Raw genomic sequence first — 23812 nt, forward strand, 5'->3', positions numbered from 1 at the left:
CAATAATTTAACTCTCGAGAGTGTAAAATTAGGTGAACTGTTGGATAACGTTTAAGCTAACTGTTGGTGTTGTGGTGTTCATTATAACACAGTTAAAGGGGCGGGGAGGCCCCATCGCTCTGTGTTTCTCCGTACTGTACAGATGAAACGACGTGTGGAAGTTTCCAGAAGCATCATTCATTAATGTGTTTCTGTGGTTCTGCATGGGTCAGTCAGTCTCAGCGCTCGTTGCATCCATGTGTGCATGAGCTGTGTATTTAAACCCCAGTCCAGATGGTATATTTGGCAGTTTGATTACGGGTTAGACATTAAACAACAAATAGCCTCCCTTAAATGAACTGTACACATGCACACACGCGAGCGGATGTGCTCAAATGCGCACAACATGCACATACATGTGTGCACATTCATCCAGTTCCTTGGCAACAGTTGCCAAGCCGTGACCTTGATCCTTTTGATCTATTTGAAATGCTTGCATATTGTTTCAATTGCCCACCCGGTTGCATCTCAGCAGTGACACCTGGTGGAGAGCAGCCGTGCGTGCACGCATGCTTGTGTGTGGTTTTGCACCATAATGTATATTGGCAGAGACGCTGTTACTTATACCAAAGTATACTGAGTGTAATGCTTATTGTACCATGAAGACATAATATACCATGATGATGTGAATGTAACCTCACCGTGGACATAAATAAAAGGTTAAGATGTGTGTTGCAGAGCAACTACCTGGTGTTTATGGCTGAGCTCTTCTGGTGGTTTGAAGTGGTGAAGCCCTCGTTCGTCCAGCCCAGAGTCTTCGACCCTGAAGGTATACAGTTAAGAGTCATCGTTACATAATTAAAATATTAACAACAATAACCCACTATAATTATAGTTATTCATATTGATATACATACAGTCACGATCATGAAAAGTTCAATGGAAAAGTCTGTTAAATGTATGCTCTGTCGTACAGCGGCGCCGCATTGAGCCGAAAGTAGCCAATCCTTAAAGCTCACAATTTGTGAGCTTACAGGATTAGTTTTTTACGTCCGGATAAGCCGTCCAGGACAGGCGCCTCCTGAGGAGACTTGGCTCAGATCTGAACCCATTAGATTTGGCGTCCGTTGCGACTGCATGCCCCTTGCTGACGTCCACCCCAGGCAGGGTTTGAACCCACAACCTTCCGTATGAAAGGCATATGCTCTAACCGTCTGCAATGCCATCGTATACAACGAAGTATAAACCACTAGGCTTAAGTAATAATAATAACAGGCCTCTCGGAGTTGAAACTGAAAATGTACTGATGGACATTGTTTTTGAATTGACATTGTGTTCTGTGTGTTTGTGTTGGGCTCTGTTACAGCAGTGTGTGAGCCTGTCCCGTTGTGTAGAAGCATGGCCCCTGTGTCCAGCCCTGTCCAACAGAGCTATGCAGACAGACCTGACAGCCTGGAGCACATACCTGCTGCAGGTAATAGAAACCGCATTCATTCATAATAATCTAAATCTACAAAGTAACTAAAGTTTTAAAATTATTGGAGTGGAGAAAAAGTACAATATTTGCCTTTGAGATTTTACTGGAGAAGTAAGTAAATACTCTAGTAAAGTAAAACAATAAATACAAAAAAGTACATTACTCAAGTAAATGTACTTAGTTACTTTGTATCACTCAGTGTCTTATACTTTCAAGCTGTAGGCTAACATGATGTACTGTAGTCTGTATTTTATTGCCTACATCTCATACTGTATAAATTAATTCAGTCTGGTTGTGGGTTTCAGTTTGTTTTAGGGTTTAAGGCACCATCTGGTGGACATATTGTCTAGAGTCTAGACTAGAGTACAGACATATACACAGCCATAGGGCCCCTTTTCCACCAAAAGAACTTTGGTTCTAGAATCGGTTCTAGATTCTTGGAACCATGGAGCATTCAAGGCCATTTCTTTGGTTCCAGTTCTGAACCAACTTTTAGGGTTATGAACCAATTCATCTTCAGTGGAAACACTGTGAACTGGTTCAATATAAGGCTGGGAAAAAAGAACAGAACCGGTGGAAAGGGGGGCCATAGGCTACATACAATATATAAATAAATACATATTATACATTAACAGACAGGGTCTTGGTACTTTGCTACGTGCAGCTACTGTAATAACACTTGAGTGTGTACTTGAGTGTTTAATTTCTGGGTCGCCTCAGAAAGCTATGAACTGAAATGAAAGGGTTCTCTTCTGTTCGTAAGCAATTATACATCAAGTGTCCTTGACTAAGGCACTCAACTTCCGCTGTTTCGAGTGTTACTGTGTGTGTGTGTGTGTGTGTGTGTGTGTGTGTGTGTGTGTGTGTGTGTGTTACTATGTGTGTCTCTGTGTGTGTGTGTGTGTGTGTGTGTGTGTGTGTGTGTGTGTGTGTGTGTGTGTGTGTGTGTGTGTGTGTGCGCGTGTGCGCGTGTGCGTGTGCGTGTGTGTGTGTGTGTGTGTGTGTGTGTGTGTGCGTGCGTGTGTGTATTACCATCGCCCGCCCCCCTATCCACCCTCTGCAAGTAGCAGAGTAGCAAGTGTAAGAGTTAGTACTTCATCATCACATTCACCTGATTTGAAAGTATAAATAAGAAAGACTCACAGGATGCATCATTCTGTGTCTCTCGTCCCCGTGCAGGCATCATCAAGAGGTCCACCTCCATGTCCTATGTGGACGGCATAGGAACCTGGCCCAAAGAGAAACGGTTAGTACCTCCAGGCCATGAATAAAGTCATATTATAGTTTATGATATGTATATCTTTAAATAATATGCATGACAGTGTATTTCCCGGGTATTCCAACATTATTTTTTACTCTTTTTTCCGATATCGGAGCGGCTGTAGCTGAGTGGGTAGAGCTGGCTGTCATGGAATCAAAGATTGTCGGTTCAGCTTGCCCAGCCTGCATGTCGAAGTGTCAAGGAGCAAGACACTTACAAAACCTTCAAATCCTCAATTGGCCCGTTAAGACCTGTAGGCCAATTCCACAAATGATTCTTCAACTTCAATTTAGATTCAAAATCAAAATCAGTAGTTCTCACACTTTCAGGATTTCTCAAACATTTTCAAAAATAGCAGATGTACAAGCTTTCCCGGTTTTAATGGGTTAACTGGGGTTCATCAGGACTCCTTGATTCCCCTCCAGAGTTCTCCTCTATTCCACATATCTTAGCCATAGCAGCAATACAACGTGGTCAATTCAGAATTCTACTATTTTCTGAGAACGTTTGCCCCAGAATAGGGACGCTATAGGTTTCAAGGGCTTAATCAGAGCCATCGGCCGGGTGAAGCGGTAAAAGTTATTAACCCCTCCACCTTTTTTCTCAGTTTTTGATCTATGTCTCTCCCTCCTTGTCCCTGTCACGCAGCTCCTCGACTCGGGGAATCTCCTTCGAGATCCCCCTGGACGGAGACCCCGGCATGCCCCCACACGGCATGACCCGCTCCGCCAGCACCGAGGGCCTGGGGGGCTTCAGGGTCCACCACGCGGCCCCCCGAGGGGCCGTGAGGCGCCACGTCTCCATGATGCCCGTCAACGGACAGAGTGGTGGCAGGCACATACCCGAGGAGGACGACGACGAGGACTACACCTCCCATAGGCCTGTGGGGCGGAACAACACCTTCTCCGTCAAGAGCCAGCGCAGGTGCGGCGGCGGTGGGAGTGGCATTTTGACGATAGTATCGTTTCTGAATGAAGCCGTTTTACGGATATGAGCCCTTCCGTTTTAGGACAGTGGTTCTCAAACTTCTTGTGTCATGTCAAGGACCCCCAAAGAAAGTTTTCCAGTACATTCAAGATTTGATTAGATTAAAAAAAAAATTGTAGACAAAGTGTCGCGCTGTGAGCTTGTATATCTTCTATTTTTGAAATGCCAACCTATAAAAATATGGACGAAGTGGATAAAATTATTGTGATATTAACACAAATATTACAAATATTAACACATTTAGCTGGGGACCCCTAGGGATCCCTATATCCCACTTTGAGAACCACTGTTTTAGGAAACATGTTAAAGGACGATAAAGCAGTGTTTTTGCTCATTTCCCCATGCACATACTGTATCTGTCTTATATCTGTCTGTTTTACACTGTATCACTACCTGTAGCACAAACATATGATGCGTAGGGCAACCAAATGGTCAGCAGCGGCCCTGCTTTAGTTGAGTGTTACAACCCTGCAGTCTCAACCCTGCAGTCTAGGAATGACGGGAGGAACAAGCTGACGGTATAATTAGCCAAACACGGCCATTCATTGTTCAGCGGCCAATAAACAGAAATGACAACATTACAAAAACAGGAAAAGGTGAGCAGACCGGAATTGTTGACCAGAGGGGAATGGCCTCCGCAGAAGCAGATGGTGCACATATCCTGCTACCCTAATAGACAGGGGTACATGAGCACCTGGCCGTTCATTCGTGCTCTATCTCCGACCAAGCCACACTTCCACCACACATCTCTCTATGCAAAATAAAACCTGCACACTCCCACAAAAGACATAGACTACATTGCATTCGCCAAAAATGTCTTCTTTACTGTTTAAATATTACTTTTCAGAAACACGCTATTCTTGCTCAACCTCAACAGCCTACGTCAGAATCGTCATGTTGGCGTCTACTACGCCAACTACGTTCACTTAATGGGGCCAGTCCTTCACAGTGACACACGCGTTACATCAACCACGCGACCGGGATGGTTTCTACCCCTCAATGTCGTGCCTACTCTACACTGCCATCCCAAGTCCCCTCCCCCTTTCACTGCTCCTGTGTGTGACCTGTGAACTACTCTCTGACTGCACTGTGGCTTGATTTACATGTGCGAGGTGGAAATGTAATGCACATAAATTAATTATAGGTCCAGCAAGCAAATCATGATTGTCTGTTTGTGCTCAATAGGTCACCATCACATTCCGATTTTAGGTGTTGTGTTTTGTATGACATTTATTTTGGCCAGTAGTTTCATATCTATCCTTTTCCCTTTCACCAACACAGACCATGCTAACGGTGTTAGCGCGTTAGCATCACACAGCTTACAGCGTCAGTGTTGCATGAATACTTTCAACCATGACAATGCCGACTACTTTTGCTACACACACTTCCCAAGGATTATGGAGATGTCTTTATTTATTTTTTAAGGTTGAGAAATGAAATAATTATGGTCGTTTCTAATCTCAGCATTTCACAAGAGAAAGACGTGGATGCCTTTCGCTGCTGTTGCCATGTCTCATAGAAACAAGTAAATAGGTCTATAAAAATAATCCCAAAACAAGCGCATATAACAGGGGTCTGTAACCTATTTTAAATGAAGTGCCATGTTTTCATTTTCTAGATAGTCAGTCAGCCACAAGCTCACATCACAACAATAATCCATGTAATAATCACAATAACAATACTAATAATAATAATCATAATAATAATAATAATAACAATAAACTTCTTTGTAAACTCACTCATTTACAAACAAGCTCACATCAGAACAATAATGCATGTAATAATAATAACAATAATAATAATAATCATTATAAGAAAAACAACAATAACAACACTAACAACAGTACAGTACAGTACAGTAAAGACGTACAGTAAAGTACAGTACAGAGGACAACATTACAGTACAGTGCAATACTAAGGAGTGCAGTACAGTATTATAATAATTTATAACCCATCCGTTACTACATGTGCAGGGCACACTACTGAGTTTAGACTTTTTATGCAGGGCCTGGGAAATAAGGCAGAATCTTTTGTTTGTGTAAAAAAAACAGGGAATATCAACAAAACATATCTGTTTATTGTACACAATGCAATATTGAATGCAATGATATGGTGTGTCCTGTAAGCCCATGTGGGCTGGGCGCCTTTGGTGCATGACACAAAAATAAAGAAATCTATCTATCTATCTATTCAGGCCCATCCTGCTACCCTAATAGACAGGGGTACATAAGCACATGGCCGTTTATCCAACAGCTTTCTCCGACCAAACCACACTTTTACCAGACATCTCTATATGCTAAATAAATTCGCCACACTCCCAGAAAACATATAGACTACATTGCATTCGCCAAAAATGTCTTATTTACTGTTTAAATATTACTTTTCTCAAACAGGCTATTCTTGCTCAACCTCTACAGCCTACGTCAGAATCGTCATGTTGGCGTCTACTACGCCAACTACGTTCACTTAATGGGGCCAGTCCTTCACAGTGACACACGCGTTAGATCAACCACGCGACCGGGATGGTTTCTACCCCTCAATGTCGTATTTGCTGCGCCCTTCTAATGCTGCGCCACGCCTACTCTATACTGCTCCATAGACAGCGACTCGAAGTCGAACAGCAGCAGCAGCTCGCCTCCGTCACAATTTAAAGCCCACAGCACTGCACAGCCCCACACCCAAATGAATCGAATTAATGAATAAGGCGCTTATATCGCTTTTGCTCAGTGGATGGGACATTTACATTAAAAGCTATCGGATGGACGCGTGGACAACGGCATGGTTGTGTGCACTCGGAGGGAAAGGTTCCATATAGCTTCCATGCTAGCTGCTTCAGACACAGGGGAGGGGAGTGAGATGCATGTAATAATAATAACAATAATAATAATAATCATTATAAGAAAAACAACAATAACAACACTAACAACAGTACAGTACAGTACAGTAAAGACGTACAGTAAAGTACAGTACAGAGGACAACATTACAGTACAGTGCAATACTAAGGAGTGCAGTACAGTATTATAATAATTTATAACCCATCCGTTACTACATGTGCAGGGCACACTACTGAGTTTAGACTTTTTATGCAGGGCCTGGGAAATAAGGCAGAATCTTTTGTTTGTGTAAAAAAAACAGGGAATATCAACAAAACATATCTGTTTATTGTACACAATGCAATATTGAATGCAATGATATGGTGTGTCCTGTAAGCCCATGTGGGCTGGGCGCCTTTGGTGCATGACACAAAAATAAAGAAATCTATCTATCTATCTATTCAGGCCCATCCTGCTACCCTAATAGACAGGGGTACATAAGCACATGGCCGTTTATCCAACAGCTTTCTCCGACCAAACCACACTTTTACCAGACATCTCTATATGCTAAATAAATTCGCCACACTCCCAGAAAACATATAGACTACATTGCATTCGCCAAAAATGTCTTATTTACTGTTTAAATATTACTTTTCTCAAACAGGCTATTCTTGCTCAACCTCTACAGCCTACGTCAGAATCGTCATGTTGGCGTCTACTACGCCAACTACGTTCACTTAATGGGGCCAGTCCTTCACAGTGACACACGCGTTAGATCAACCACGCGACCGGGATGGTTTCTACCCCTCAATGTCGTATTTGCTGCGCCCTTCTAATGCTGCGCCACGCCTACTCTATACTGCTCCATAGACAGCGACTCGAAGTCGAACAGCAGCAGCAGCTCGCCTCCGTCACAATTTAAAGCCCACAGCACTGCACAGCCCCACACCCAAATGAATCGAATTAATGAATAAGGCGCTTATATCGCTTTTGCTCAGTGGATGGGACATTTACATTAAAAGCTATCGGATGGACGCGTGGACAACGGCATGGTTGTGTGCACTCGGAGGGAAAGGTTCCATATAGCTTCCATGCTAGCTGCTTCAGACACAGGGGAGGGGAGTGAGATGGCCCGCCTCACGGGACTCCAGTGCGAAATAGCGCTTATGCAACAATTACCCTAAAAACAACACCACAACTCAATGTCATTGTGAATAAGAATTTCGAGCAAAAAAAATATTTTTGGAAGGACACTTTCAACCAGTATGAAGCTAAATGTGGAAGCCGTGTGTGTCACACCAAAACGGGTGACCTATATAATCCTGTCACGCCGTGCATTCTGTGCTTGCGTGCGCATTTCCCAAATCTCAGTCATTTATCCACACATCGCTCTCTGTGTGTGTGTGTGTGTGTGTGTGTGTGTGTGTGTGTGTGTGTGTCGCGTCGCCCTCCAGCTGCAATTGGGGGTGCGCGCTTTGGCAGACTTTTTATGCAGGGCGTGGGAAATAAGGCAGAATGTTTTGTTTGTGTAAAAACAAAAAAGGGAATATCAACAAAACATATCTGTTTATTGTACACAATGCAATATTCAATGCAATGATATGGTGTGTCCTGTAAGCCCAATTTAGGCATTTAGCAGACGCTCTTAATCCAGAGCGACTTACATTAAGCAAGAACAAAAAAGCATGGGTATACATCACATAAAAACATTTATCATGAAACATGCGTAAGCTAAGAAAGTAACAGTGGAATATCTATAATGAAACTATACATATAAGCTATACATCTATACTACTATGCTATACATATGTACTATGACGTGCTATGACAATAGCACATACAATGCACTTATGCTGTCTACATAACATGCTATAAGACTGTATCAAATGCTATCTAAGTCTACAGAATTGCTATCTAAGGGGGTGGGGTAAGTGCTATGGGCCATGATGGAGTCTGAAAAGGTGGGTTTTCAGACTACGGCGGAAGATTGGGAGTGATGCTGCAGTTCTGACTGCAATGGGAAGTGCATTCCACAGTTTTGGAGCCAGAAGGGAGAAGAGTTTGGGACGTGTGGAGTGTTGTCCCGGCGTTTTTAGTGAGGGTACTTCCAGCTTCCCTGCGTTGGCTGATCTGAGTGAGCGGGAGGGTTTGTAGGGTTCGATCATACTTGCAAGATATGGGGGAGCCATACCTTTGGTTGCTTTGAATGCCAGCATCAGAGTTTTGTATTCTGTGCGGGCAGCGACCGGGAGCCAGTGGAGGGAACGGAGCAGGGGGGAGACATGTGAGAATTTTGGCTGGTTGAAGACCAAGCGAGCTGCGGCATTTTGGATCAGCTGGAGAGGTTTAAGTGCACAAAAGGACACTACACACATATATTCAGGCCCATTCAGAACACATTTCCCAAATCTCTGATTTATCCACACATCGCTCTGTGTGTGTGTGTGTGTGTGTGTGTGTGTGTGTGTGTGTGTGTGTGTGTGGGCGTGTGTGTGTGTCGCGTCGCCCTCCAGCTGCAATTGCGAGTGTGCGCTGTGTGCAGGGCACACTACTGAGTTTAAAAACACAGCTGAAACATGAAGTGGAGTCTGTCAACTCCTGCAATTTCCTTCTTCCCATATTGCGCTGCAACGACACTGGGATGAGCCCGCCGAAGGCGGGCGAAATTCTAGTACAGAGTAATAAGGACAGGGGGAGGAAAAACAATCAATAAAAGGCAGCAGTAAACACAAAGGTTTTTAGCTTTCTTTTAAAAAAAGAACTAAGAGTTCACAACAGGCCATTTGTCCACTCCACACACCTCCCCCCAGGTACCCCAACGGAGTCCTCCCAGACAGCAACAACCACCACAGCGGTCACCACACGGTCAGCCCGTCGTCAACGCCCCCGAGCATCGAGGAGGCCCTGAAGATCATCCACCATGATGACACCACGGAGGACGAGCAGCCTCACGCCAGCCTGGGCCTGATGGGGGGCGAAGACAGCTGCTTCTACCTGCACGGAGCAGAGCCCCCCACGGAAGGTTGGGATAGTTTTACAATTTTCATTTTAGTTTAGTTTTAGGTTTTTTTTTAAAATATATTTATAACTTAGTTCGTTTTAATTTTGTTTAATTGATAGAGCGGATTTGCTAGTTTTTATTTGATGAAAATGCTAATAGTTTTAGTTTAGTTGGTTTTTTTTAGTGCTTAACCGCTCTAATGACTGACCGCGTATGTATGTATGTCTGAATGAATGTCTGTCTGTCTGTCTGTCTGTCTGTCTGTCTGTCTGTACCAACAGCTGCAATACTGCTGGCAGCCACTGCAGCCAGTGGTGTTTAAACTTTGGGTTATAAAATGGCATTTCAAAATGTATTCAGTTACAGATGATCCACAAACAACTTGTTATAAATAAACTAAAACAAAAGGAACTTTGACGATAAAGTTAGTTTTGGTTCGTTTTGGAAGTTATACACACAATAAAGTTTAAGTTATAGTTTATTTCATTTTATTCTAGTTTTTATTTAGTTTGAAAATGTTCCCCAGCGTCATTTCGTTTCCGTTAACTATAATAACCTTGCGACAGCAGACGACGGCGTCACCGCGGGGGCCCGACGGGGCAGCGCCGGCGGCGGAGGAGGAGAGGAGGACCCCCACCTGGGTTCGGCGGCTAAGGCGCTACGGCCGGACGACCACGAGCCCAACTCGGCCTCCACGGAGGAGGTGGACACGGGCATCCACGTCCGCACCGAGGACATCCAGAGCCTGGACGAGGACTCGTCCTCTCTGAGAGACTACTCCGACATAGACCCCGACTGTGAGCCCATGAGCACGCGGTCCTGTCCCATACCGGACACTAGGGTGGAGGAGGAGGAGGAGCGGCCGCCCGGGGCGGGAGGAGACGCCTACACGCCCGGCAGAGAGAGGGGAGATGAGGGTGAGAGTTAGTTACTGTAGTAGGCCTTTCACAACATATTTGCATAATCGTTGTTGTTGTCGTCGGGCAGGAACCTCTTATTTCCATTTTTTAACTTTACATTTTTCGTAAATCAATGCCCTACTTACTAACTGCAGCATCACACAAAAGTATCAAACTACACTCACATCTAGCGCCACGTGTTTTAGTGTATTTATAACAAGTTGTTTGTGGATCATCTGTAACTGAATACATTTTGAAATGCTATTTTATAATCCAAAGTTTAAACTCCACTGGCTGCAGTGGCTGCCAGCAGTATTGCAGCTGTTCGTGCAGACAGACATACAGACATACATACGCGGTCAGTCACAGACATACATACGCGGTCAGTCACAGACATACATACGCGGTCAGTCATTGGAGCGGTTAAGCACCACTCAAAAACTAAAGCGAATGAAGTTTTTGTTACAGTTACGTTGGAGAACGATGTATCCATAAGTAACTGTATGTATTTTGTGTATTATGTATAATTTTGTGAGTGTCTTGTAAGCCCGTGCGGGCTGGGCATCTTATGATGTAGGACACTTTAATAAAACCCAACATACCTTGCACTGCATCGACGCGCGTGTCATGTGATCAGCCATAGCCAATCGAAAGAAGGACGCACAGCCGTCCACTTCATGTTTCAATGCCGTTTTAAAACCCTCTTTTCTTAGAATCTACGCTGCATCCACGGTGATTGAACAGAACGCGTACATTCTGGGATAATTTCTGATGTTATGCTGTGTCGAGGTTACAATATTAACGCTTCTGAAGAGAAATAGACTTTAGTACGGGTAATGGCGGAATTCAGAAACGGAAGCTGAAAAAGCTGGGTTGAAAACGCAGAGGTAAAGTGAGTGACGTCAGAGCACAGGCACAGCACAGGCGTAAACGGCACACCCGCATACTCCAAGCACGTCACGGTATATGACTTGCCGACCTGAACTGGCGCACAGTTTGTGCTCACATTTTGTGCTCATAAATGCGCGCTCAGCTGACTCAAATGTATATCTTGAAGTAGCAGCAGATCTACAAGCTAAAATAATCCAATAATCCCCAATGTACACACGTTCTCTCAATGCCCCTGCCGACAGATTCAGTAGCGCAGCTTGGACTGCTCAAGAGTTTATAATGGATGAATCGCAACTTTTCGTATGAAAGTCATCGTCATTCGTCCAAACTAAAATGTCCCTCCGGTGACAGCCCTAGGTGCCCCCCTAGGCTCCGTGCCCATGCTGCCCCGGTCACAGTCGGCCAGCCCTGCCTCGTCCTGCGGAGGCTCCGGGGGGAGGGCGAGCGCCCTGGTGCGCATGACCAGCTTCGCCGAGCAGAAGTTCCGGAAGCTGGAGGGGCGGAGCAGCAGCGGAGGAACCACGCCGGAGAGCTCCGAACTCAACATGCCGTACACACACCACCACCACAACAGAGCCATGTCGCCCGAGGTTGGTAGCCCACTCATCATGTGTCGTGTCCTGTTGTCGCTATTCATTTGTTTCAAAAGGTGCACAAAAAAAGAATTACACCACATGTGTGTCTGCATGTGCGTATGCGTGTACGTGTCCGTGTCCGTGTGCGTGGTGTGGTGTGGTGTGGTGTGGTGTGGTGTGGTGTGGTGTGGTGTGGTGTGATTGTGTGTGTGTGTGTGTGTGTGTGTGTGTGTGTGTGTATGTGTGTTTGTGTGTGTGTGTGTGTGTGTGTGTGTGTGTGTGCTGGCTAAAATAAAATAAATACATATACACGGCAATGCTGCTCAACAGTGCCACTTTAGGTCACCCCCAGCGGTATTGCAGCTGTCCATACTCAAACAGACATACATGGAGACATACATAGCTGTTCATTGGAGATGGTTAGACACCGCTCAAAATTGTCCCTATCGGTAGGGGTCCCCAAAATCATACCCCCAGTGGGTCGGTCCCCAGTGACAATGTATAAGAACCCTTATTGCATCAAAGGTAATCAACAAACTATACTATTGTCAAATAATAATGAGAAAGAGGCAAACATTTTGAAAATAGCTGATCAAAAAAAAAATGTTCGGCTATTGGAGGGTCTGAGGATGACCTAGAGAGACTGAGTCAAGCCTCGTCATGTCATTCCTCAACTTCTTTCTTTCTTTAGTTCAAATTATAATTATTTTGAGAACCAGTGCTGTAGATGACTAATGTCACAGGCTGAAGTCTGACATACAGTACACATTGAAGCCACAACATTCCATTTTAAGATCCTGACACCCAACCTGCCCTCTCTCCAGGTCTCTGGTCCTCCACTGCCAATCACGTCTCCTTCTCCGGCCACGCCCTCCCCCAGAGACCCCTCCCACCTGCTGGCCTCTGAGATGGTCCACCTGAAGATGAAGCTGGAGGAGAAGCGACGGGCCATCGAAGCCCAGAAGAAGAAGGCAAGGATGGATGGATGGAGGGAGGGAGGGAGGGAGGGAGGGAGGGAGGGATGGATGGATGGATGGATACAGGGCTGCAACAGTTTGTCCAATTATTTGATAATAGAAATGTTAGATTTTCAAAAAGTTAAAATAACAGGTCCACTTGCGTCATGACGCGAGTGCGACACGTTGTGAGCTCTTGTAGTTGCGCTATTTGTGGTATTTGTGCACGAGACCGATGCACAACTAAGCACAAACTGGAGCTTAATCAGACTAATCGATTAGTTGGTTACTTGGTTCTAAAACAATCTATGAGAATTTTTACTTACTTTTACAGAATCATCACAAAGACAATAATCGCTAGTTGCAGCCCTAGATGGACGGAATATAGTTTAGTAGTATTACAGCTGAGGATATGAATGCCATCTCTTTGCCTACCCAAACCGCATCTCTTTGCCTGCCAGGTGGAAGCAGCCTTCACTCATCTCTTTACCCCCCCCATCTCTTTGCCTGCCAGGTGGAAGCAGCCTTCACTCATCTCTTTACCCCCCTCATCTCTTTGCCTGCCAGGTGGAAGCAGCCTTCACTCATCTCTTTACCCCCCTCATCTCTTTGCCTGCCAGGTGGAAGCAGCCTTCACTCATCTCTTTACCCCCCCCCCCCCCCCCCCCCCCCTTTGCCTGCCAGGTGGAAGCAGCCTTCACTCGCCACCGGCAGAAGATGGGCAGAACGGCCTTCCTCAACGTGGTGAGGAGGAAAGGTGTGACTCCGCCCATCAGCCCCAGCCAGCAGGGGGCAGCACAGGAGCCCTCCTCCCCCTCCCCCGCCATAGAGGGCAGCAGCGAGGGGGGCAGCCTGGCGCGGGCAGAGAGGTGCAAGCCAGACGGTGCAGCGCCCAAATCCCCCTGTGAGGACGGTGGAGGTGGGTTACCTATACAGGAATATACAATAGAGAACGCAACTGAATAGATACGTTTGTATTTTCCTATCCTCCAGCGTGGCGTTTCTAAAATGGAGGCGCTTGTACGCAGTGGTACTACAGGTACTAATACAGTACATAGGAATTAGGAACGCAAAGGAAACGCAAACAAATGTAAAATAAGTGTATACATTTTAAAACAAAATAGCCGATCTACAAGCCTGCAACTTTGCTATTTTGGGTCCCGGACTCCCGGGCAAAAGTCTAATCTCTCTTTTGGGTCTCGGCCCTGAAAAGTTTCGGAATCACTGTCAGACACTAATCAACGTGATGCGGGTCGTGTCCAGGTGTGACTCCGTGCGGCGAGGTGGACCTCACAGAGTACACGCGCTCCATAGAGAGGCTGAACACGTCGCTGGGCTTCCTGCAGACGGAGATGCAGAGACTGGCCCAGCAGCAGGAGAAGATCATGTCCATGAGAGTGGATCAGCAGCAGCAGTCCTGGGTCATACCTCCCCCTGAACCCTCACCACACAGGTATACTACCGTCCTGGGTCATACCTCCCCCTGAACCCTCACCACACAGATATACTACCGTCCTGGGTCATACCTCCCCCTGAACCCTCACCACACAGGTAGCTACCGTCCTGGGTCATACCTCCCCCTGAACCCTCACCACACAGGTATACTACCGTCCTGGGTCATACCTCCCCCTGAACCCTCACCACACAGGTATACTATACCGTCCTGGGTCATACCTCCCCCTGCTCCCTCACCACACAGGTATACTATACCGTCCTGGGTCATACCTCCCCCTGAACCCTCACCACACAGGTATACTATACCGTCCTGGGTCATACCTCCCCCTGAACCCTCACCACACAGGTATACTATACCGTCCTGGGTCATACCTCCCCCTGAACCCTCACCACACAGGTATACTATACCGTCCTGGGTCATACCTCCCCCCCGCTCCCTCACCTCACCACACAGTTAAATTATCCACACGTCCCAGACTCTTCTCCCTACAGTCTCTATAAATTAAATGTGTTGTTTATTCTATATTATATTGTTTCGGCTGATGCTATAGGTTCTTGGTTTAACTCTGATCCTAGATTACTGAGAATTACTGCAATGTCTCTACATTTGATGTATATGTGTTTACATTGCGTACTGTAAGTCGCTCTGGATAAAGCGCATCTGTGAAATGCCTACATTGTAATTCATGAACTAACTTGCTTATGGAAACACCTGTGGTTCTTTGTCTCCCCCTACAGGCAGCTCAGAGAGCTGCGCAGCAGCAGCGTAGCGGGCCGGGGCTCGGGTCGAGGCTCCGTGGGCTCGCTGTCTCCCATCCTCTCGTCCTCCGGCTCGCCCCGCGCTCCCCACCGCTCCCCCGGCGGCATCAAGCGGCGGCCGGCCTCCTTCCACGCCAGGACGCCGCGGACCCCACGGCCCAACGACCTGAAGGTCACCCCCTTCAGCCGGATGCTCAACACCCCCACCTCGGTGGACAGCCTGCCCAGGCTGAGGCGCTTCTCCCCCAGCCAGAACCAGACCTGCTCCTTCGCCTACCTGGGCCATGACGAGTACTCCGGGTAAGGCCTGTCACAACTCAGAAAACAACTACAGAATCGCCTGATTGCATTTTTTTTTCCCTAATGACAATTATTTAGCATAACCAATGCCATTCATCTGTATTAAAATCACATATTATTTAGCATAACCAATGCCATTCATCTGTATTAAAATCACATATTATTTAGCATAACCAATGCCATTCATCTGTATTAAAATCACATATTATTTAGCATAACCAATGCCATTCATCTGTATTAAAATCACATATTATTTAGCATAACCAATGCCATTCATCTGTATAAAAATCACATATTATTTAGCATAACCAATGCCATTCATCTGTATAAAAATCACACTTATGTGAAGTGAGGGGTGCCATTGTTTGCTTTTGTACGTCACAGGGGGGCATGCTTAAAGCAAACATAAAAAGTCCATAGACATGTCTGCCACATGACATCACACGGGGCATGTTGATTTTTGGGGGCTTGCTGATTCTTGGGGGATCATGAATAAGTTGAACACTAAAAGTCCATAGACTTGGCTGCCTTATGACGTGCGTCATGTATGAAAGCCAGACGTTGGAGGGGATAGCGCCCCTCAAAAACACCTGGATGGAAATGACAGTAATGTTGAATTCATCACAATCATTGTATGACAATGAATCATCAACTACGGTTTCACGATGGTGACATCCCTAGGCCCGGCTCGACCCAGAGCCAGAACCAGAACCAACAGGCCAAGGACGGCCAAGGAAAGGAGAAGGACGAGATAAGGCCAGCGGGGAAGAGTACCGCCTCTCCCCCGGCCTCTGCCGCCAGTGACAAAGAACCAACCAAAGGTGACGGGCAGGAGTCGACGGAGGAGAGGAGAGAGGCGGAGCAGCAGAAGAGGTCATCAGAGGTGCTACGTCAGCCCGTGTCCGACGGTCAGGGGGTCCGCGGCGGCGGCGGTCGGACGACGCAGGTGGACGGCGCCCGTGAAGACCACCACGGCAGGAAGGACCTGGTGGAGGTGCCGCTGTCTGCGGCAGGAGACGGAGAAACCGGCGCAGACGACCAGAAGATGTGCTGCGGCTTCTTCTTCAAGGTACGTTAGTCAGAACTAGAGAACAGGCCCATCAGGGCCGCTCTAGCTACATAATGCTTATAATGGCAACATCCTTGGTTTGGGTCCTGTCTCAGCATCACCTCTGTTACTGGTCATTCCTCCTGTCTGCCCTCACTCACTGTCCTTTGTCAATCGGGATGCGTACTAAGATTAGACCCGGCCAACAGACCGACATGCGGAAACAATGGTCGGACTACCGCTCGAACTGCGCTGCTCCCGTGCTTGCGGTTATGTTTAGGTTAGGGTTAGAGATAGGTTGTCGATGTCGGACTAATGACTGGCCTGACCAATGCACACATCTACGTTGGCAATGTATGTCACACTATCCACAACCACCTTGGGCTGAAACACAGCCATGCACACATCTACGCTGGCTTATTTTATACATGTCATGTAATATCTATGTATGAATATTTTTGGTTGATCATCTCTGTCGTGGTGATTGACAGGGTGCAGTACTTAGTTTAGACTAGTGGTTGTGGATAGATAGCGTGACATGCATTGCCAACGTAGATGTGTGCATACACTGACACGAAACAAGACAGGAACGCCCCAAAACGTCACATCCGGGACATTTACCCTGGGCAGAATTTTCTATGGCTGCCAATGCAACTTTTTCCAATCCTTAATCACATACGGACAAACATCTATGCCGATAATATCTAACCTGCGGAGGTAACGTGCCTTGTCTACGGGCAACAGATCTTTCAACCTATGTCATTGCAAATACGTTTGATAATCGCTACTCTGCGCAATATTGTTTTGAAAATGCATTGCAGTGAACGAGAGCAAATCACAACTTATCCTGGGGGTGGTGAATCCGCCCTGAATATGTGTTGTCGTGTCAGTGTATGGCTGTGTTTCAGCCCAAGGTGGTTGCCGAGAGCGTGACATACATTACTCTAAGATTTGACTTTAATGTCAAACGCACTGCATGCAGGACTTTCCCGCAATAGATCATTGTCAGATACATGCCTAACTTGCAGATTTTGTGCTGTATCAGTCCCCTGCGAGCTACTGTACTTGCTGTATTGCCATATTTCATTATTTCCCCTCTCTATACAGCCTTTGATCCATACTAGTCTCCAGTCTGCCAGATGGTATTTTCATGCCGTTAACTCAGGCTGATCCCAAATTGGACCAAATTAACACACGATTGCAAATTCGATAACAATTAAGTGCTCATTAATAATACAGTCGATGTAGCTTACATGCATGGGTCTGTAGCCAGCAGGGTTGCAGCAACAGAAGGCTGATCTTACTGTGCATGCTTGGCACACATGACGACGTGCAGCACTGCGTCTACTGAAGCATGAGCTGATCATACAGTACAGTAGATACTAGCATCAGTGTGTGCATCAATGGCAGGCCAACAACGGATGAGATGACCTATTCTTGGGCAGAATGTTACTAAGCTCAACATCACTTTTCATTAAGTGAATTCAGTAATGGGCCTGGCCTGTCAGAGCTGTGTTGGCGCAATGTATTCACGGTAGTGTGACGCAGTTGTGACCCAGTGACGCACAACGAAGATAGCAGATCTGCTAATTTTGCGACCAAGTCCAATCAGGCATTAGAGTCCCACTCTAAACCTACATGTGAACTGAATAGGTTCTGCATTCCTGACAAATTGCTATAAAATGAGTATTTTCTGCTGAAATGGTTCACATAATGCTGCTACAGTATGTACGGGTTAGGCCTCAGCCTAATTTGGACATGAATCTTATTCTTGTTGAGCCCAATCATATCCCATATCTATTTGTCTGTTCTTTTGTACAACTATGTACAGTACATTACTTAATTTACAAGAATTATACACAATTAGAGAATATTGATTATTATTATTTATTTTTTGTTGTGGACAACAAAATATTACAAGTTTTGGCTAAAGGCCTATTCATAGTCATACTCCAGTTTTAGGTGATGAGGTGACCACTGGTTAGTAAAAACAGGGTTAGGTAGAGATGTGTTTGGGTGAGCGGTGAGTCGCTTATCACCGCGGCGTGACGTCATGTTGTAGTTTTCGGTAGTCAACTTATCACCTAAAAGATGAGTATGAATAGGCCATAAAACTCATCAAATGGTGGTTCGTGGCTCAAATGCCGAATAAATAATGGACCTCGATATGAAAAGGCTTGAAAACCACTGCACTACGGCGATAAGACACATCGTGATTGTGTAATGTCTGACATATGTATGGACCCGTGCGTTTGCTCTCCTCCCTCCAGGACGACGGGAAGGGAGAGAAGGAGCTGGCGGCCAAGAGAGCAGCTCTGCTGGAGAAGAGGCTGAGGAGAGAGAAGGAGAGCCAGGAGAAGAGGCAGCAGCAGGAGGCTGAGCAAGAGACCAAGAAGGAGGCCGCACGGTCTGTCTGTCTGTCTGTGTTCCTTCAGCTGTCTGTCTGTCTGTGTCTGATGGCTAATTTGCACCTCGTTGCATGACCTTTTAAACAGGTTGTGACCAACTAGTCACTACCCAAGGCAAGGAAGGACACAACACAGGGCAGCTTCCTTAAGTTTGTGCAGGGAATCATACACAATAATATTATTTTACACAGGAGAGGCGATAGCTCTCCACTGTCCGGCTATCTCCCGAGTGTTTGTGGAGATGACTGATTTCTCCTGTTGTGCCTTGATCAAGTCCATGCACAACAGGTGCGCAGCCACACCCAGCTCTGAGTCCAGTTCTAGTTTGACTCAGGCCAGGTGTAACTGCTTAAATCAGTCATCCTCCATCTCACACAGGTTTTGCTCGACAACTAAACTAAAATACACCCTTGTTAGATTTGGGAAAGTGTGACACAACAAAACAGCCCCAGCTTGCTGCTTCTTTTATTTACTATTTTATTTTTTATTACTAGTTTTATTATTGCATATTCATGTTGATTACTTGTTCCCACATGTTATTTAAGTAGACCCATACTGTTTGCTTGAGCACAAATGTTAAGTACTGTATGTTATTTCGATTTCGTTTTTTTAATGGCACTTAATTATTCTCTTATTCGACTTAAATATGTGTTTCACTGTCTTTGGATGTCTTGATGATGAGTTCACGCCATTTACTCTGATCTCCCAGTTGTTACTCTGATATAGAGCATCTGCCTAAATGTGTCCTTGGGATAATAAATTGTAATTTAGACAATAACCTTGAGTCTTCTCCGTCTAGGTTGAAAGCAGAGGAAGAGCAGCAGAAGAAGGACGACGAGAAGGCGAGGAGAGACTACATCAAGAACGAGTATCTGAGGAGGAAGCAGCTCAAGCTGATGGAGGACATGGACGATGTCATCAAGCCCCGCCCCGGGAGTCTCAAGAAGAAGCCACGCCCCAAATCCATCCACAGGGACGTCATGGAGTCTCCCAAGCCCCCTGTCCGAGCGACAGGTAAGACACGCACGCACACACACACACACACACACACACACACACACACACCTAACTTTGAGCACCAACGGTACCTGGAGCACGTGTACGTACGTACAAATCATTTTCTTTATTTTTAATGCATTCTTATTGCATTCTTATTTTTGCCCTCAAAATATTAAGTCTGGTGTCTTCACACAATTTGTTGACCATAGTTCTGTTCATAATTCACCATTTGTTTTGTAACTCCAAGTAGCAGTTAAACTATTGCTTCACAAAATGATATATTCCATCCACATCACATTGTGCAACGGTGCAAAAGTTGACGAGACTGAGACACTACTGTTTGTTTGTAATGAGTACTTGAAAATGCCCACATCATGTTCCATGGATTACAATCATTTCAACATTACAAGGCTATACTGTACATTCACAATCATAATAATAATAATTTCTGAAATATGAGCAAAAAGACAGCCTGCCTGGCTGCTTAACAGTAGCCAATGGTTGGCAGCGGGAGCCCACACTCCACCTGGCTCCATTGGCTAGGCGTCACACACACACACACACACACACACACACACACACACACACACACACACACACACACACGCACACTGCATATCATACAGCTGTGTGATCAATGTCTTCTGCTCTGTTTATGTTTTGGTGCAGGGGTGCGTCCCAGAGGGTTCTCAGTCTCCAGTGTATCCTTGGCCTCCCTCAACCTTGCTGACAATGACAGCAACCATCCAGACAACAGGAGGCCTCCCAGGTATACACTCTCTCTCACACTGACTCAATGCTAAAGCTGCTATACTCCATAGCACAGCAGGGTCGCTTCCTGAAAATAACTGATAACTACAAACTGATCGGTCCTTTTTGGAAAGTGACTCCATCTTACTACAGGCCAGGGTATGAATGAATTAGTCTTAAATGTCCTCCTGCACCCACCTCGCCGTTAGCTAATGAAAGCAGTAAACGCATTCCACATTCTGGTGGCGGTGGTGTTTGTTCTACTGTGATATTTGCTTAACCCTGTCTTGTCTTCTACCCTGAGCCATCCCAAACTACACCTAACCCTGTCTCCTACCCTGAGTCATCCCAAACTAAACCTAACCCTGTCTCCTACCCTGAGTCATCCCAAACTAAACCTAACCCTGTCTCCTACCCTGAGCCATCCCAAACTACACCTAACCCTGAATTCTACCCTGAGCCATCCCAAACTAAACCTAACCCTGTCTCCTACCCTGAGCCATCCCAAACTACACCTAACCCTGAATTCTACCCTGAGTCATCCCAAACTACACCTAACCCTGTCTCCTACCCTGAGCCATCCCAAACTAGCGAAGTGTGTTGGAATTAGGTGGGTCATGGGCTTAAAGGGCGAGAAGTGGTCGCATCGCTATCAGTTTGTTTTGGGAGGTCTGAAGCAGAACTGTTTAAGGTTAATTGTACTTGTTTTGAAATTATAACTTTCTATCCCTGTCAGGCTCATACTGTACTACTATGCATCACTCCTGTTTGACTCCTGTCTCTCTGTCTGTCTGGTTCCTTTCCTCCATTCTGCATGTCACCCACAGAGGCACTAAAGTAGCCTCTGGTCATATCTCGTTTTTCCTAAGCCCTCCCAAAGAGCGAAAGGTCAGGTTAGTACAGTGAGGACACAAAACGTAGAACACAGCGGATACGTAATGGTCTCATTACGCTTATTGTAAATATATGCAGTACTGTATATTTACTCTCATGCAAAAGAACTTTGATTCATTTACCAATTTCCTTGAGGCAGACCAATATGGGATTAAAAAGAAAAACACATATTGTGATGGTTGCGTCACAGCTATGTGGCGATAAAAGTTGTAATTTGACAGATTACGCAAATAACTTGAACCCTAGCATCTCTATTCTGGGTAACATTTAAAAAAAACCAATAAGATCTACAGTAGGCTACTAAGAACCGACGTGTTTTAAGCTCGTATATTGGCTCTTTATTTATTTATTTTATGTTTTGCAAATTGATTTGGTGTGTAGAGGGGGAAAAGAGTGGACCAAAAAAAAAGAAAGAGCCAACTCAGGTCAAGTTTACTAAGTATTGAGGTAGTATTTAAGTGGTTAATAATGAATTCAGTCTATTTGTGGCTTCTGCATTGAAGTTCTCCCTGGCTTGGTGTGTTCTTTTTGCTTTCTGCCCTAGCTCCCTTCTGGAACCGTCTGTATTATAAACCTCTAACAGCTTTCTGCCCCAGCTCCCTTGAGCTGGAACCTTCTGTATTGTGCACTTTTAATAGCGTTGTGTCTGTCGGATGGAAACCTCATGTGTCCAAAACTGTTACTTCTCAGAATTCACATTCAGAAGTAGAAAAAGCACTTTTGTGCGGCGCTGTAGTGTGATCAAGTAATGATCAAGTAATTTCCGGGGAAAGAAAAAACACAAAAACTTGGTATATATATGGAGATAAGAGGCTTCCGCCCGACGGCAACGATATACTCTCACACAGCTCTGAGCTAGGTTCTCTGCGCTAGCTAGTAGCTACTCTATGCTATACTCCCTCTGCTTACAGTAGTTGCTGTGCTTTTCGTTTGCCTCTAGACTAGTACTATACAGCTTGGCTCTCTATAGTTAATAGTACTAGCTAGTAGCTGCTACAGCTTGCCTCTCTCCATAGGCATAATGGTGACATAGTTCTGGGGAGTCTGCTTTGCTTGGCTGATAATTGCGTCCCTGCTTGTCGCTGCTCAGTCACAGAGATGTGTGCCGTGACGTGATGCGAGCGGACATGCAGGGGTTGGGAGAATTGTGCCACTGACCTTTTTTTTTCTTCTTCTGTATGTGTATGTGTGTGTGCGCATGTGTGTGCCGTAAACTATCTTCACGTCCTGCATGCTCTGGGGTCCTCTATTCTATGCTGTATGTGTCTCTCGTGTTTAATGTTGTTCTTTTGTGCGTGTCGTTTTTTTGTTGTTGTTTTGTTGGGGTGTGTGTGTGTGTGTGTGTGCACAGGCCAGATTCAGCAGAGGGCTTCTCTTCATGTCCGTCGGCTGGCAGTCGGAACGGAGAGAAGGACTGGGAGAACGAGTCCACTACTTCATCCACCCCCTCCAACACGGAATACACAGGTAACTCCACCCCCTCCAACACGGAATACACAGGTAACTCCAACCCCTCCTTACTCCACCCCCCCTCCTAACTCCACCCCCTCCAACACGGAATACACAGGTAACTCCACCCCCTCCAACACGGAATACACAGGTAACTCCACCCCCTCCAACACGGAATACACAGGTAACTCCAACCCCTCCTTACTCCACCCCCCCTCCTAACTCCACCCCCTCCAACACGGAATACACAGGTAACTCCACCCCCTCCAACACGGAATACACAGGTAACTCCACCCCCTCCTTACTCCACCCCCTCCAACACGGAATACACAGGTAACTCCACCCCCTCCTTACTCCACACCCTCCAACACAAATACACAGATAACTCCACCCTCTCCAACATGGAATACACAGGTAACTCCACCCCCTCCTTACTCCACCCCCTCCAACACAAATACACAGGTAATGATGCATTCACATGAAATCATCAGGCAAGCGGTAGACAGCAAACGGCAAAACCTCCTGTTCCGTTTACCGTCCTGCTCCCTTCCACTAAAACTACCGCTTGCCTGATCCCATGTGAATGCAGCATTACTCCACCCTCTCCAACACAAATACACAGGTAACTCCACCCCATCCTAACTCCACCCCCTTCAACACGAGTACACAGGTAACTCCACCCCCTCCAAAACACAGGTAACTAACTGTGCACGACTGTCAAAATGTTACTCTTAAACATTTCAAACATTTTCATGCGATGAGCAATGTACGATGAAGTGTAAAATAAAATCAGTTCATGGACACACCTAACATTGATTCTGCCTACTGTACGTGGCCGTCGTTGTGCAATGGTTTTCTATGGGAACGGAGCGGTTTGTCGTGGAAATTCGCGCAATCGCAACAAAACGCT

The 23812-nt window shown here is 45.9% G+C and overlaps 1 protein-coding gene across 5 annotated transcripts in view; it reads left to right on the plus strand.

The window, feature by feature from the left end:
* camsap2b (calmodulin regulated spectrin-associated protein family, member 2b) overlaps positions 1-23812 on the plus strand; it is a 72444-nt gene that overhangs the window by 44510 nt on the left and 4122 nt on the right. Inside the window, exons 7-22 of one of the 5 annotated variants that reach the window (XM_080779185.1) lie at positions 718-808; positions 1346-1453; positions 2636-2702; positions 3366-3641; positions 9329-9540; positions 10089-10436; positions 11661-11899; positions 12709-12855; positions 13525-13759; positions 14104-14293; positions 15034-15354; positions 16036-16423; positions 18673-18809; positions 19610-19824; positions 20479-20578; positions 22805-22920. In XM_080779185.1, coding sequence (XP_080635311.1) covers positions 718-808; positions 1346-1453; positions 2636-2702; positions 3366-3641; positions 9329-9540; positions 10089-10436; positions 11661-11899; positions 12709-12855; positions 13525-13759; positions 14104-14293; positions 15034-15354; positions 16036-16423; positions 18673-18809; positions 19610-19824; positions 20479-20578; positions 22805-22920 — 3190 coding nt within the window. Of the gene's footprint in view, positions 1-717; positions 809-1345; positions 1454-2635; positions 2703-3365; positions 3642-9328; positions 9541-10085; positions 10437-11660; positions 11900-12708; positions 12856-13524; positions 13760-14103; positions 14294-15033; positions 15355-16035; positions 16424-18672; positions 18810-19609; positions 19825-20478; positions 20579-21834; positions 22475-22804; positions 22921-23812 lie in introns of those variants that run through there. The other 4 variants (XM_080779186.1, XM_080779184.1, XM_080779188.1 and 1 more) reach the window with 4 other exon arrangements.

Source organism: Protomyctophum bolini (genome assembly GCF_963924005.1).
Source record: "Protomyctophum bolini genome assembly, chromosome: 12".
Lineage (NCBI taxonomy): Eukaryota > Metazoa > Chordata > Actinopteri > Myctophiformes > Myctophidae > Protomyctophum > Protomyctophum bolini.